The following is a 16,060-nucleotide window of genomic DNA, read 5'->3' as shown; positions in this document are numbered from 1 at the left end:
CAAGAGATTGATTAATTAAGGTGTGGTGTGAGCTACATTTAAAAACTCTGCACCTTTATGTATAATAAGCACCCTGATACAGTTTGCTACCAAAAGAGTGCCACATAAAGCCAGAGGGAGGAAACCATGTGTGATAATTAGCCATCATTTACACCTCCCTCATATACACATGTGCACAGGTGCACACAACAGGGACAGTTTAATACTCTACACATAAAAGAAACTGACTGCACACAGGCAAGAACCCAAAAGGTAGCAACCATACTGTATTTTGGTGCAGTATTTATCAAATAATGCATACCTTAAATAACACAGCCTTGTAATCCAGCATTCAGACTAGAATTCATTCTCTCCCTTCTTGGAAATATGACTACTACTTAAAAATTCCTTAAAAAAAATTATCTGGAAGTGGGTACAGACAAAGAGTTATATTTTGGTACAGCTGCATGAAGATTTTAATTAATGAAGACATATTTTCTTTGAAATTTCTAAACAAATCCCACTGGCTATAATGGTTTTCAAGTCACATAAGAGCAGTAACTCATTTTAGTATTCTTTTTCATCTTAACTTGGAAACATTTCACTGTGGACAAAAAAAAAAAAAGACTATTCAAAGTCTTTGCTGATCTTTCTGGTCTCTTGTTGCATGAACATTTACACAATCTATTCTTCAAACAAATGTAGTTCTACTCCATTGCTTCTATGAAGGGCCTCACTTCAGAATTTTTTTAAGCTTGGGAAATGTTTTATTTTAACTTGGCAAAAAATTATATTTCAAATCACATTCTGCATAGCATTACAAACAGTTCTTTCCATTACTTTTAACAATGCTCATTTATTACATAGAATATCCAATTATAGAGGATACATCTGATTGGTATTTCTAAGGATTGATTTAAGTTAGAATATGAGTGGTTCTTCTGTGCTTATATCTGGAGACAGATGAAATATATCTGATTATAAGTCTCCCTCTCATGCTTTTATTAAACCCCAGGAGCCTCAGATGAGCATTTATCAGCCCCAGGACAATGACAATTATCAGCTGTTGTTCAACTCCAACTGCCATGGTGAGGATTGTTTCACTGCTGGAATAAACAACACATGCACAGTTTAGCATCCCAACTGGAAAATTCTCAGAACTTAAAGGTATTGAAACCTGTTTTATCCATCTGCTGCTACAGCTGAATCACTGTCAGCATTGGTTCTAAGAGTGAAACACCTTATTAATGCCAATTTCTTAGCCCAGACAGACCTTAAAGTGTAGAATAATTGCCATATCTTCAGTCACTGTACTGTTAGTGACACATCATTATGTTATAGAGACTTTATACTCTCAGGTAATTTCAGTTTTTGTTGGTAATCACAAGTAATTTACCATTTCAACATAAAAATCTTCAACTAACAAAAACCAGAAAAGCTCTTTTAAGAATGTATAGAATCACAGCTGTTCTATGCCAGTGCCAAATGTAAATTAACTTTACTGTGACTATTCACTTAAATATCTAAGTAAGAAATGTCTATTTCAAAACTAGAGTCTGTAAAACAACACCATTAGATATTAAAAGTTTCCTCACATTATGTATTTTGTGATTTGATAAAACACTTTTTCTTTTCCCCCCAGGAAAGCACAGCTTATGGACAGTATGTCATTACAAGCACACAAATCCTTTCCTTTCCAGAGGCTGGGCAGAAGCTTTTGAACAGCAAGAAACAGTTTTAGTCATACTGAATTCTCCTTGTGTTCTCCTTCAATACAAACCCACTGTGTCTTCAAATACAATTCAGCCAATAAAAACAAGACTTCAAATACCATTTCCTTAATGAAACAATATTTGGTAATCTGGAGAGTTTTGTATTAGCCTAATTAGATCCATCAGACATGTGCCCTGGTACACAGAACAGGAAAACAGACTTAAATTCATTATCTCTTCTGAGAAATAAAGCCTGACAAGCATGCAGTACTAGTGAGAAACAACAACTGGTAAAACCCACTGGGAAAAAAAAGAACACATTTCATTTTCAGAAGAAAAACATGACTTGTCAACCATCACAGAAGAGCTCTAAGAGCTGGGCACAGCAGCATGTGGAGGCATTTCCTCCAGCTGACCCCCAGAAGTGCCAGCCTGCAGCACAAAGCAATCCCAAGCTCAAGGAAACAAACTCAGTGCCATGGGCTGTGGTGCTGAACTCGCCTCCTCAGGCTTTTGGGAGGTGGGGTAAGAGGTTATTCCTGCACCACAGCCCCTCTCATTCCTGTGCTTTTAGAAACAGAGCCCTGCAAGCCATTTCTGATCCCCCAGGAATGCACGCAGGGAGCTGTGGAAGCAGCTGCAGACAGGAGGAACGTGCCAGGGAACCTTGCTCAGCTGAACATCTTCAGCACACAAAGCCCACTCTGGGTAACACCAACGTGCATCTCTCACTTCTCAGCCTCAGGATGAAACATTTCCTGGATTTGGGGGCAAACAGCAGCTGCCTGCAGGGAAGAGAAGCAGCTCAGAGCAGCACATGAGTGCTGCTGACACTGTGCTATCAGTCAGAGTCAGCTCAGCGTGTTCCTCTGCAGAGAGCAGCTTGTGACAGGAGGAATCCAACATCTTCCCAACCTTGTGGTTTCTGGGCCTTCCTTGGTATGCAGGAGCCTGACTCCCCCAAGGGCTGCTGAGATGTCCAGCCCTGTAATAAACGAGCTGTTCCCACAGATGGGCCCTGGATAAAAGTCCAGAAGACTTTCCCACGTTTCTGGAGATAGTGGAGGTTTGCAACTAGTTGGTAGGTTGTGCCTCACAAACACTGTTTATTACAGTCCAAGAGCTCTCCTGAGAATCAGAATTAAGATAAAATTAGATACAACAGCCTGCAGCCTGTCTGCACATAAAAATGGTGATCCATCTTTTGGGAAAAAAACCCCAAAACTAAAGGCTTCTACACCCCCCAGAAATTTCTAAGTCAGAAATCACAAGTGACCCTAATACATTCAGTATTTCTACCACAAAGTAGAAAGATTTTAACTCATCTTAAATCTTCATCAAATCCATGGGGGATCACACAAATTCTTTTATTTACATTCCATACCATGTCCCAGTATTACTTTTATTTACCTCTTATGGGGCTGTAGTGAAAGCAGCAAAAACAGTTTGCTAAGAGAAAAGAACCACTGAACCTGTGAACCATTAAGAGGTTAATAAATACATTTATTTAAACCCTGTAGCTTACTTTTTTTCCAGTATGTAACAGGTCTTCGGCAACAACTATTTTTTTATTCCAACCTTTTGGTTCCTTGCCAAAGAGGCACTCACCAAGTCAACAGAGGTTCAGCAGACTTGTAAATATTTTTAAATTTGACTTCTGATTTTCATCAAGCTTTCTTCTTGGATGGGAGAACTCGCAATACACACCAACACAAAAATTATGGAACTGCTACTGCAGATGGGAAAAACGTGTGTGTGGATGATCAAGTTTCAGGCAAATTGAAAATTACATCCTTCCTGTTTTCCTGATCTTATTAAGCTTGATTCCACACGGACTTGTCAACTGTGCACATGAGAGGAAAAAACTCCTCTCAATGGGTCACTTCCATGCTTCTTCTCTCACTCCTCCATCTTCACCCCCACAATTCCCAGGCTCCCACCAAGCAGAAATCCCCTAAACACCAACCTTTTTTTTTTTTTTTGCATACAAGCTCACCAAACTATGTTCTTTGTTAATTTTTTTTTTTTTTTTGCTTTAAAGTTCAATCACAGGGGAGTAAATACTCAGCTATTTTTGATCTAGCTTATAACTGAACACAAAAGAGACCTCAGCATTAGTTTTTAAAAGCATGTGAAGTGACCACAATATTTTTTCTCCAGCCCGCCCCTGCCAGGAGTCTGTGCAGCTGCTAGAAATGCCCTGTTTGAACCCACAACACCATAAAACACCACTTCCTAAATTTATTTGCAGAAGGTGTCATTTTACTGTGGTGTGAAGATGCATTTGATGACAAAAGAGGATGAAGGGCTGATGAAAACAGGCAGCCACCAGAGGAGCCGCAACCTGAGCTGTGCTCCTGCGGTCACACCGCGCTTCCTGGAAGCCTCCAGTGGCTCCCCCACCCCAGAAAACATCTTCAGCTGAAGGAAAACTGAGAGCCACCAGGATTACTCAGTCTGCACCTACTCTGTCTACAGAGGAGACACTTAGACACTTACAGCACTTATAAAACAAACTAATAGCAGAAACAGAACAAGCCCACCCACGGACAACATCACTCATAGGTGGATATCCAAACGATGCCTGCAGACTCAGATTATGAGGAGATACTAAAAGCTTGGATTTTAAGCAATAAACATAAAAAAAAGCACCAGCCCTTCCTTCCTGTGTAAGTTCTCAAAACATTTGTATTATTTAAAATAGAAAGAGGAAGAGTTATACAAGAAAAAAGGCAATGGAGAGTGCTCCTCAGAGAGCACAGATAGGCTGGACCGGCTGGAGGGAGATAAAACATGGAACAAAACAAAAGTTCTATTAATAGCAGATGTACTTGCAACAATAAAGGTGATATAGCAGGATTAAAAATATAAATATACTGAAATTAAAGATACAACTATAAATTGTCTAACCTGACCTGTACTCTACTGAATTACAGCAAAGAAAAAAAAAATCCCAGACTTTGTCAATAGTTTTTTCCCCACTCAAGTTCAATTTTTTGCTGTGGTTTAGAAAGCATTTTGCCTCTTGGGGTGGAGGGAAAGAAATGTCATATTCCCAGTATTCTTAAAGATGCAACTGTATTACAGAGAAGTTTGAGAGGTTCAACCTCTTTCAAAATGAATGTACACACACATGTGCTCCCTGAACTCAGTTTCAGCAGAAGGGAGCTGTTTTCTTGGAGAACATACAGATCTTTAGAGGTTACATTACTCAGTCTAAAATGGTTTCTTCTCCAGCCCTGAAGGAGCTGGATTCAGAAGCAAGAACACTCATCAGATGAAAGCTGTTTAATGGACTATTGTCAAAGACAGAGAGGTAAATAAAAGGCAGAAGAAATCCAGATAGGACAGAAAATAGCAGATGGTAAATAAATAAATTAAAAAAACCCACGAGATGGAGTAAAAGCAAGAAAAGAGAGACAGACACAGTGACAGTCCTGGAACTGGTGACATGACCTGTCATTCCCTTGGGAGACCACGTGCTCAGCCCTTTCTTCTTCCCCTCTACTCTCTTACAATAAAAGAGATCTTTGTTTATCAGGTTTCTACAATCATTCTGGGAAAATTACTTGCTGCTGTAGACTACTGCTTCATGTCTAATCTCATTTCACTTAGGGGAGTTAAAAATAGAAGTTGGAGCACTTCTTCATTTGGAAGACATGGAAAAAAAAAAGTTGTAGCCCTACCCTGAGTGCAGTAATGGTGCAGACATTAGCAGAGCTTGCTGGAGCTTTGCAAGCAGTGATCCTGTCAGTGAAATCAGCACAAACTTGCTTTATTATGAAGCAAGCACAGAAACAGACTCAGTATCGTGAATTAAATTTCCACTTTTACTCAGAGTACCTTGATTGTCTGCATCTTACAAGTTAATGGTTACCTCAGCTAATCTGTCCCTTGGCTTGCATTTGGACATAAAGCAGAGATGCTCTAGCAGTGAAAAACACGAGCTCTATGAGTCTCATCCCTCCACTGCTGCCATATACTCCCTTTTAGTGGCAAATTCTGACTCCAATCTCTCCAATTGCCAGCACTACTGTGCATTACCTGTTATTGCCACTCTAAGCAGCAGCTGGAGTTCCATTTCCTACCTGCAAGAAGAAGGATTTCTGCACTCCCAGCCCAGGCTGGGAACACACCCCTGCCTTAGCCATAACCCTGTGTTCAGAGCAGCACACAGATCAGCCAGGAAAGGAGACAAGCTTACAGACTACAGTGCTTCACAGGAAGCAAGCAACAGTGCTCTGCCAGCTGCTCCTTCAGCACCTACTTTGACAACTCATGTTACATGCTGACAGAGCTGACAGGTGAGAGGGAAGCTTCCATTCTCAGGATCCCAGCCACCAGGGCTTCCTTTCAGCACAGGGAAAATTGTTTTCCCTCCTGTCAGCTCAGTGAAACATAAAACATGTTCCCCAAACCTGGTGGCTGCAAACAGCCAAACCTTTATGAGGAGAAAGGAGCAACAGGTCAAACTCCTCAGCATGGGATTCCCAAGTGTAAATCCTCCTCTCCATCCCTGTTGCTGGAAAACATCACCTGATAGGAGCAAAGGCCAAAGCAGGGAGCTTGGAAGAAATCATCTCTCACTTTCCCATAAAGATCTAGTTGCCATTTCCTGTATCAAACATTATCTCTGCACTAAATACAATTAACATTTGGGGAGAGGAAAAGCTAATGATGTGATGAAACTGCTAAGACATCAACCAAAGCCCTCTCCAAGAGAATCCCATCAAACACTAACGGGATTACCCCAGAGAGGGTGGTTCTCTGTCTCCATCAGGTTGGGCTGCTGGAATCATCCATCAGTAGAGCTGGCCAAGCCATCAGGTTTCCAAAGCTTGTAGGAACCCCTTCCCAGCCCTGTGCTGCCCAGCCCTGTCCCTTCCCAGCCCTGTCCTTTCCCAGCCCTGTCCCTGCCCAGCCCTGTCCCTGCCCAGCCCTGTCCCTTCCCAGCCCTGTCCCTGCCCAGCCCTGTCCCTTCCCAGCCCTGTCCCTGCCCAGCCCTGTCCCTTCCCAGCCCTGTCCTTTCCCAGCCCTGTCCCTTCCCAGCCCTGTCCCTTCCCAGCCCTGTCCCTGCCCAGCCCTGTCCTTTCCCAGCCCTGTCCCTTCCCAGCCCTGTCCCTGCCCAGCCCTGTCCCTGCCCAGCCCTGTCCCTTCCCAGCCCTGTCCCTTCCCAGCCCTGTCCCTGCCCAGCCCTGTGCTGCCCAGCCCTGTCCCTGCCCAGCCCTGTCCCTTCCCAGCCCTGTCCCTTCCCAGCCCTGTCCCTTCCCAGCCCTGTCCCTGCCCAGCCCTGTCCCTGCCCAGCCCTGTCCCTTCCCAGCCCTGTCCCTTCCCAGCCCTGTCCCTTCCCAGCCCTGTCCCTTCCCAGCCCTGTCCCTGCCCAGCCCTGTCCCTGCCCAGCCCTGTTCACTGCTGTGGCTGGCAGAGCTTGCAGGTACCCCACCAGTGGAAACTGCTTGCTGCTGAAAATCTGCTTTTAGATTTCACATTTTTAGGCCTCAACTCAAACTTCAGCAATCAATTGCTGCAAGACACTACAACCCTTGGCATCAAACTAATTCAATTAATTTTTCCTGTGGCTTTTGTCTTTTTGTCTTTTAGTCAATTGGGGGCTACTCCTATTCACTAAACTCCCTGTCATTTGTCCACGTGAACTGGACAACTTCATTAGAGCTTTCTGTTCATTATGAGACTTTTTATAGATTTCCTGACATGTCATAAAATGAACAAACCCACTTTCCTTGCCAAGTAAATGTAAATCATAAATGTACCATTTTTTTCTTTGACAGAAAAAGGGAGTTACAAGAATTTTTTCGCACTTCAAAAACGTTAAAAGTTTGAGCTAAATGAAAAAATAAAAAAGGAATCACAACTAATCCAAATACACAAAATACTTCTGCCATGTGTGACTGTGTAAAACTAAAAGGTACTTATACAAACAGCTTGTCAGAAGAGAATAAAAACCACTTTTGAACCAGAAAAGGCAAAAAGAGTCTGAGAGAACAGCATATCTGATGTGACAGTCTGAAGAGAGACAACAAAGCCATGTGTAAATGTCAGACAAGGAGTAAAAATGTCTGTTGATTACTTGCCTTTCACACAGATACTACTTCAGTGTCTGCCTGTATCTTCAAAACATATTTCATAATCCTGACATCACAGTTCAGAGAGACTGCAAGGAAAGGAAAGGAAAAACTACCCACCAAGCTGAGGTAGAAATCTTTTGGCAAAGATCCCAAAACATCTCAACCAGAAAAAAATCTAACCTTATTTGGAAAAAAACCCACAGATTTTGCTCAAACTATATTTGTATTGCCACTTTTTACTGTTAGGGAAGAGAGAGAGATGTGAAAAAACATGCTTTCAGAAATGTATTAACATGCACAATGACGTGACACAATGACAAAAATATTTTTTAAATAGTTAGAAAAAACACTTAAGGCTATAAACTGTTTGGACAAGTTGAATGTTAGGTCACATTTTCTTTGAATAGAATATTTTATGTCTTGTTTTCATGAGATTGTTGCAGTCTATTTTTACTTAGATGAAATCACATATAAACCAGCATTGTAAAGAGGTAAATACAGAATATGCCAGAGAATTAGAGGGATCAAGAAATGCATTCCAAGATCACTGTCACCTTTAAAAATTCAACTTGCATCCTCAAACACAGAAAAACAGATACTGAACTCCACTGGGAACTGAGAATGAGGAGGGAGTCCCAGGCTTGCTGTACAATTCTAAAACTACCAACTTTATAAAAGATAGAATATTCTGAATTAGATCTTGGCTATCAACCAGAACCAGGCGCTCATGCACTGTAAACAAAGGAAAAGGCAAGTCCAACTTACTTTGTTCAAACAGTGCAATTTTTAAATAGTTGGGTGGCTAAAATAAGTAAAGGAAGATTTGGTTTCCTTGTTTATGACTGGTAAATCCAATGGTAAAGAAATATGGAAAACTACTGTGCTTAAGCTTCAGGTGTTAAGAATACAAACCAAAAATGTCTTCCCCTCAAAACAAACAAACAAACAAACAAACAAACTGCCAAAACAAAACAAACCAAACAAAAACAACCACACAGTTTGGTTTTCCCAATAATGAACCCTTAAACTTCACAATGCAGGCCATCAATGTTCCACTCATTCTTACTTACTTCATAAATGAATCCTCTCCTTAAAATTCACAGTGTAAAAGCATACATCATTTATAATGATAATTATAATTATAGAATTAAAATAATTATAGAATTAAAAACGAGGTATTTTAGGCCCTGCCTTTAAATAAAGTGACTCAATTCACCTTGTTATAAAATAAATCATCCCCCAGGGATGATCTTGGAGCCCTCCAGGAAGCTGCAGCTAATCCTGACTGCCCAGGGAGCTCCTGGGGAAACACAGGAGGCACTCAGCAGCTCAAGCTGTCAGATGTTCTCACCTGACAACTTCTGTCCCATTGGGTTTGAGGACTAAAACATCAATGGAAAAGGACTTCATGTAACATTTGCAGGACCTGGTATTTTGCGCCACTAAAGCTTTTCCTTTTTTTTTTTTTTTAATTAAATAAACTATTGAAAAAACAAATGTCATCCAAATGTTGAAGAAGTCAGGCTCCATCATATTTGGTCACCAGACTGGAAGAAATCCAGAGTACAAGCTTCAAACTACAATAATTCTAGCCATACTAGCAGATTCTAGCCATACCATACAAAATTTTTAGTCTTGTCTTCACTTTTTTCTTTCTAGTAAGTTGTTGGATATACTGCACCCAGTTGCTACACACTAGCACAGTCAAAAATCTAAATTACATCATGCCAAGATTGTAGCTAAGTGTTAATAGGAATTAAAAATTTCAGAAGTTCAGCTTGTAAAAAGGTTGAGTTGTGTCATCCAAGTTTCCTTTTCATGCACTAGCTGTGAACTTCACTCAAGTGCACACCACACTCCTGCATCTCTGACAGAGTGCTAGTCAATGTGTTAACCACACTCTCTGAAGAAAGAGAGCAAGAAAGAAGAAAGAAAGGTCTATTTTCTGCTCAGCTGTGTGGCAGCCTCACATGAGAGCAGGGAGGTTGAAATGAATATTTTTACTTCCTTGACACCATCAGTTGGCTCCTAGAGCAAGCAAGAACTCATCTTCCTTCACACCAGTTGTAAGAGACACCATTTTTAGAGTAGCATTTAATAAAGAATAAAATTTCAGCACTGAGCCTTTCCTTTCTTCTAGTCTTTCTTTATGCATCAAATTGAAGACAAGACAGCTCAAGTTCTCCCCTTTTCAGAGTCCCACATTTAAAATAGGAAAGACCACTCAAAAGTAGTCCAGAAAATCACCAGTGCAGTGAGATGATGGCACTGAGCCTCATTACCCTCTCCATCATTTCCCACACACTTTGGGGAGCAGGGAATGGAGCCTTAGTGGTACTGAAATAAAGGCACAAAACTACATGTGAAGCCTAAGGGAGTCCTTCTCCCTTTTCAAATACATTCCATACAGCCTGTGTTTGATGAATACTAATTAAGCATAGTAAAAGCATTTAATTTGCAATAATGATCTTCAAAGGCAAGATCTGACTCCCTGTTCTTCAATCAGAGTAGACTCTTGTTCAGCTCAAGAGAAACACTGTAGGGATCAGGTTGGAATAATGAATTTCAGCATAACCAATATATTTCCCTTTCTGTGCATGGGAGTGTCTGTGTGCACAGACCCCTCTATATACACAGAATAAACTGCTCACAGACACACATATGTGTGTGTAACTTATGAAATCTCACCTGTAGGGTTTAGGTTTTTTTGGGTTTTTTTTTGAGAAATGAGGTCATTAATGATGAAAGTGCTACGTACTTGCAGAAGTCCTACAAATGCAACAAACTAAACCATATATTTGGATGGGAAAGTGGGAATCAGCAGGACATGAAGCACTGCCACCACCAGGGAGTCCAACCTCCTCAGCAGCATGCTGTTCTGGAAGTCCATAACCTGGTAATTAGCAGATTTAAGTTCCAGTAGGATATTCTTAAATTCAGAGGTAGTGCAGAGGCATTAGACACGAGAAGAGCCAGTGCTGACCTGCCTGCTCTAGAAACACACAGGGAGCACCAGCCTCCTCAAGTGGGGCACAGCAACCAGATCTCTGCTTGCAGAGATGTAATCACCACTGTAATTGGGAGAGAGAGAGAGAGAGAGAGAGACAGAGATTTGCTTCTTGTTTGGGCAATAGAGAGTCCACCACACCTGTTACAGACCAGTGACGCAGATCTGATGACGTTTCTTTAATCTGCCACTTTTCTGTAGCTAAGCTTAAAAAAAGAAAAAAAAAGCACTGCAAAAGGTCAGGTAAACCATTAAACTTCAGGTGAGCCATTTTCACTGAGGTGGCACAGTCACAGAGTATCAGCATGTGACAATCCCAGATGAAAGGAGCCTTTCTGTCTCAGTTATAGGAAATACCACTCATTAAATGGACAGTGTAATTGTGGGAGTCCTTTTGTTTCTGTCTGCCTGGAGGATTTGCAGGTGTAGTTAGCTGAGGTTTGTAAGGTACAGGCTCCTTGTTCACAGCCTGTTGTTTAAAACAATGCTCGTGGTGCAGAACAGCATCACCTCCAAATCCCAGAGCCAACAGCATTAACACCACCTCCCACACATCTCCTCAGGAATCACAGTACCGTGAAAACAACACTGCAAATGTGAGAGGCTTTGACAACACAAATCCCAACTTTTGCAACTTGAGAATTCACAAAAAAGTCATGAAAAAATCCCTAATGATGCAGGCACGCTGTTCTTTCTAGGTGAAATACCTAAGCAACAAATTGCTGCTGCAGGCAGTGGAGCACTGATCTTATCACTCCTGGCAATGTTCTTCAACCCTGTCACATTCTGCACCCAGCCTTCCTCTCCACTTCACTGTTTTCAAGCATTTTTCCCCTCCAGTTTATGTGACCTGCCAGCTGTGCCAGCTCCCTTGTGAAGTGAGCACATGTACACCAACCTAAAAGCCAAAATAACTCACATTAAAAGCAGTGAGAGAGCTTTGGGAGAGTGCCCATGCACATTGTCATCACTGCAATTCAACAGGTGCTAGTTCCAGAAAACATGACATTTTCTACCCTCCTAAGACAATGCTGGAAAAGGGAAAAAAAAGAAATAATAACTGTGGGATTAGAGTTTATACAAGAAAATGTATGCTGTAACACCAGACACTGGTGAGCTAGCAACTGAGCTGTGCCCAGATTAGTGAGCTACATAATAGTGGTGTTTAGCTAAAAAAAAAATAGCTGTGATTTTATTTAGTTGTTCCAGGCAAACATTAATTCAGAAAATAATGATTTTCTCATGTATGTCCTATTATAACACTACAGACATTCCCCCCCTCACAAAATTCTGTGCAAAGTTATTAATACATTTTCACTTGGCCCAACAACAAATAGAATTATCCATTATAAGCCCAGTCATTCATTGGAGTGAAAAGTATAACACTACATGGGACACATTTCTGGGCAGAAAATAGCAGGACAAGTACTTTTTTCCTTTTTCCTGAATCAAGAAGAATGAGGTTTTAAAAAAGGTTTTCTTTTCAGTTAGTAGATGCAGGCACAACTGCAAATCTAAGTGGCTGAAAGCAAGCAGTCTCTCCTATTAGCTCTGCCAAAATTATTTTATCTCAGACTGAAGCTGCTCTCCATCTCAGCCTTCCAGAAATTTGGACAACTGCAAAGTGCTCTGGAGTTCATGACCCAGCTCACACATTTGAGGAATTACAAGGTATCTGAGGAGAGGGAAGATTGGCAACTCTTTCCCCTTATTAAAAAATGCAAGAAGTTATTTATTTTCCCCCAGTTAGCAGAAATTGTTAGCAGAAATGTTTCTGTTAGCAGAAATCCTTGCTGCAGAAGCAAGGGCCTTTATCCTCCACAGTGAGAGAACCTTCCAAGTGTTTTTCTGCTCTTTTCCCATGAGGGCAGGTCCCTGTTATGGAGTTGTCTCTTCCTTGTCAAACAGGGGTAAAAATGCTTTGGAAACCCCTCTTGAGGTCACAACATCAACTTCATAGGGAAAGGGCTGCAGTCCCTAGCAGGAGGGAGACAATTTTTAGGGACAACACATTTATATGCTGGATTTCAAGTTCTTATTATTATATATATAATATTATTTAGAAATATAAATATATTTATCAATTAATATAATATAATAAAATTAATATGGTAAAAATAATATGATAAAATTAATATAATATAATATAATATAACATAATATAATTAATATAATATAACTAATATAATATAACTAATATAATATAATATAATATAATATAATATAATATAATATAATATAATATAATATAATATAATATCTATATACCATTCACACATCAGGATATTTATTACAGATGGTAACTTCCTCAGTATTAGTCAAAAAAAAAAAACCCAAACAAACCAACTTATAAATAAAATATAAGTTCTACTCCTCATGCTGAAACGTTTATTATTATTTAGCCTATGTAAAGTTTGTTCCTAAGTAGAAGACTTTAAACCCAGCAGCCAAGGATGCCGTTCAATAAATGCGAGAGGTTACTGCCACCAAAAGGAGAACAACGGGATTACTCCACATGGAAAGGAACTATGACCGGTGGACTAACACCGTAAATTAAACTTATGTAAGAAGCAGACAAATTTAGTGTTTTAATCAGGATGAAATAACCTTTGAAAAACCCAAAAAAGCTGGGGGTGAGAACTCACAAAAGCTGCTCTCCTCCAGTTTCTCAGTGCTTTGCAGCATTAAGGGACAGGAGGCTGGGAAGGATGAAGGCAGAGGGCAAAAAACAATTAACAGAACATTAAAATCATATGTTCTCCAGGGCCAGCCTTCCTAGGGCTTTGTCCTGCCTTCCACGAATCTCCACACCAGAAATTAGATTTTTTTAAAAGTCAATTTAATAAAGAAACATGATTTCACTGCAAAATAAATGTGACATTTTAGAAAGAGGTCGGATGATTCATGCATATTCAGCAGATGGATTGGCAGCAAAGGAAACAGGTGGAAGAAGTAGATCATAATGACATCTTTTATAAACATAAACCCAGCACTACTCTCTGTATAATCCAGGGGGAGAAAAATTTAAATTTTTTATTGCTACAGTAAAAATGACAGACTTTTTATTAATCCACATGCTTTGCACAGGTGGAATGCAGAGAGGTACTGGGAAGTCCTTCACCTTGTTTAAGCTCAGATCAGTGAAAGCAAGAGGTGATTTATGGCCCAGATCCATGTTCACTGCCTAGAAGACACCAACACCAATTAAGTCACAGGGGCAATGAATCTCTCTGCTTCCAGACTTTGTCATGCTACTGTTTGCTCCCCTTCCTCCACCACCCAGAGGAAGGACAAAATAAAACCACAAAAAGGTAACAAAGACATATTTTCCCCTGGTTTTTGTAATTATAGAGGTTTTTCACAATCAAGTATCAAAACTGGAATAAATAAGCTCAGAAATTCACATGGCAATTGACAAGGAAGGGAAAAGGCAGATCTTGCAGTAAGTTTTGCTTCTTCAGGAGCTGAGGAGACACCAGCACCCAAGAGGGGCATCCAAAGATGCACCAAGATGTTGTAAGCACAGAGGATCACTTTTGAAGTTTGCTGCTATCAGCAAATACAGCGTAACACAAAAACCCTCCAGGTTTCAAGTCAGGGAGATACTAAAAGGGGAAGATCAGTTTAAGCCTCCCTACCTCCAAAGCACAGTCCCAGTATCAACCTTCCCCCCCAAAACTGGCAGGTGTGAAGGAAAGAGGGCCCTCAGAGTGACCAGAAGGCCGAGGGGCTCCTTTAAGATGCTCTAGAGCACGGATCCTATGAGGATCCATAGAATTTAGCTGTCACTTCTGTTAAGTTACCCACTAGAAAAAAGTCCAGAGAGCTCTGAAGGAATCAGTTTTTAGGATTCCACTGCAGGCTTCTCGGGGCACCACATGAATCTGATCATTAAATGAACGACAGAACCTTCATAAAGGCACAAAGTGAGTGACATCATCCTCATCAAACTCCGAATCTCTCAATTCTGTTTAAAACTACGGACCACATTTATAAATGTGGCCAATCCAAGCGTGCATTTACCCACAAGGTGGCAGCGGCCATGCAAGATTCAGCACCTGGAGGCTCCCTGAGCCCATGCAGCTCTCGGGAACTACACAACGCTTTGAACGGAGACCAAAAGGCTCCATTATGGGGGAAAAGACCTTTTCCCTTGCACAAAAGGCAAAATCTGTTGACTAAGTACACTGGCTTGCCTCATGATTGGTGGTGCCTTTTGATTTACTTAAAAGAAAGCTGCAGTTCTCCTCAGAGAGGAAAGGTTCGCGTTCCCGGGAGCACAGACCCGAGCGCCGCCGCTCCCTGCACAGCGCGGGCCTGAGGGGCTGCGGCTCCCGAGGGGCTCCCAGGGAGCCGAGGCACAGGACGGCGGAAGGAGCGGAGCTTTATGGGATCCAGCACAGGGAACCACGGAGCCCCGCACAGCCCCATCCCCAGCAGCCACACCGTGTGCCTGCGAGCAGTGTCCAAACGCTGTCCATAAAGGAACCATGGAGCCCCGCTCCTGGCCCCGCACAGCCCCATCCCCAGCAGCCACACCCTGCATTGGAGAGCAGTGTCCAACGCGGTCCATAAAGGAACCACGGAGGCCTGCACAGCCCCATCCCCAGCAGCCACACCCTGTGCCTGAGAGCAGTGTCCGAACGCTCCTTGAGCCCTGCCAGGCTGTGCTGTGCCCGCTGCCCGGGGAGCCCGTTCAGCGCCCAGCCCTCTCCAGGTGCAGAACCTTTCGCTGAGATCCAACCAACCCTCCCCGACACAGCTCCAGGCCGCTCGGGGATGGAGCCGGAGCTGTCACCGCGGGCAGGGCAGGGCAGAGCTCCGAGCCCTGCACCCCGAGCCCCCCGGAGGAGGAGATGCCGGACACCGGCGGGAGTGCGGCTTCCCCCGCACCGCAGCCCCTTTCCCCCCGCCGCCGGTACCTGCAGCAGGCCGCCCATCTTGGCGCGCAGGGCGCGGAACTCGTCCGGCGTTGCCTCGGGGTAGAGCTGGGCGCGCAGCAGCTCCTCGGTGATGCCGGTGGTACCGTGGAAGGCGGCCTGGGCGATGCCGCTCAGCAGCGCGCTCAGCGGCCTGCAGCCCTCGGGCGGCGGCGGCTCGGGCGCCGCCATCGCGGGCAGGGCGCGTCCCCGGTACGGCGGCCGCGAGGGGCCAAAAATGCTCCCCGAGCCAGCTCCAGTTCCATTAACCAGAACCTGACAGCAGCCAGCTGGGTGCGTACAATAAATATTCGCTTTTTGAGCTGGTTTGGGCACGGAAAATACTCCACTACTCAT

General features: G+C 42.6%; 1 protein-coding gene across 1 annotated transcript in view; it reads right to left on the bottom strand.

The window, feature by feature from the left end:
• COMMD1 (copper metabolism domain containing 1) overlaps window positions 1-15,903 on the bottom strand; it is a 62,580-nt gene extending 46,677 nt beyond the window's left edge. Inside the window, exon 1 of the mRNA XM_058802521.1 lies at window positions 15,707-15,903. Within this exon, the coding sequence (XP_058658504.1) occupies window positions 15,707-15,895 (189 nt within the window). The 5' untranslated portion in view covers window positions 15,896-15,903. The remainder of the gene's footprint in view (window positions 1-15,706) is intronic.
• Window positions 15,904-16,060: the final 157 nt, after the last annotated feature.

This window comes from Ammospiza caudacuta, chromosome 3 (assembly GCF_027887145.1).
Source record: "Ammospiza caudacuta isolate bAmmCau1 chromosome 3, bAmmCau1.pri, whole genome shotgun sequence".
NCBI classification, from domain to species: Eukaryota; Metazoa; Chordata; class Aves; order Passeriformes; family Passerellidae; genus Ammospiza; species Ammospiza caudacuta.
Note: the sequence above shows the minus strand (reverse complement) of the source record. Positions and strands in the feature narration are given on the sequence as shown.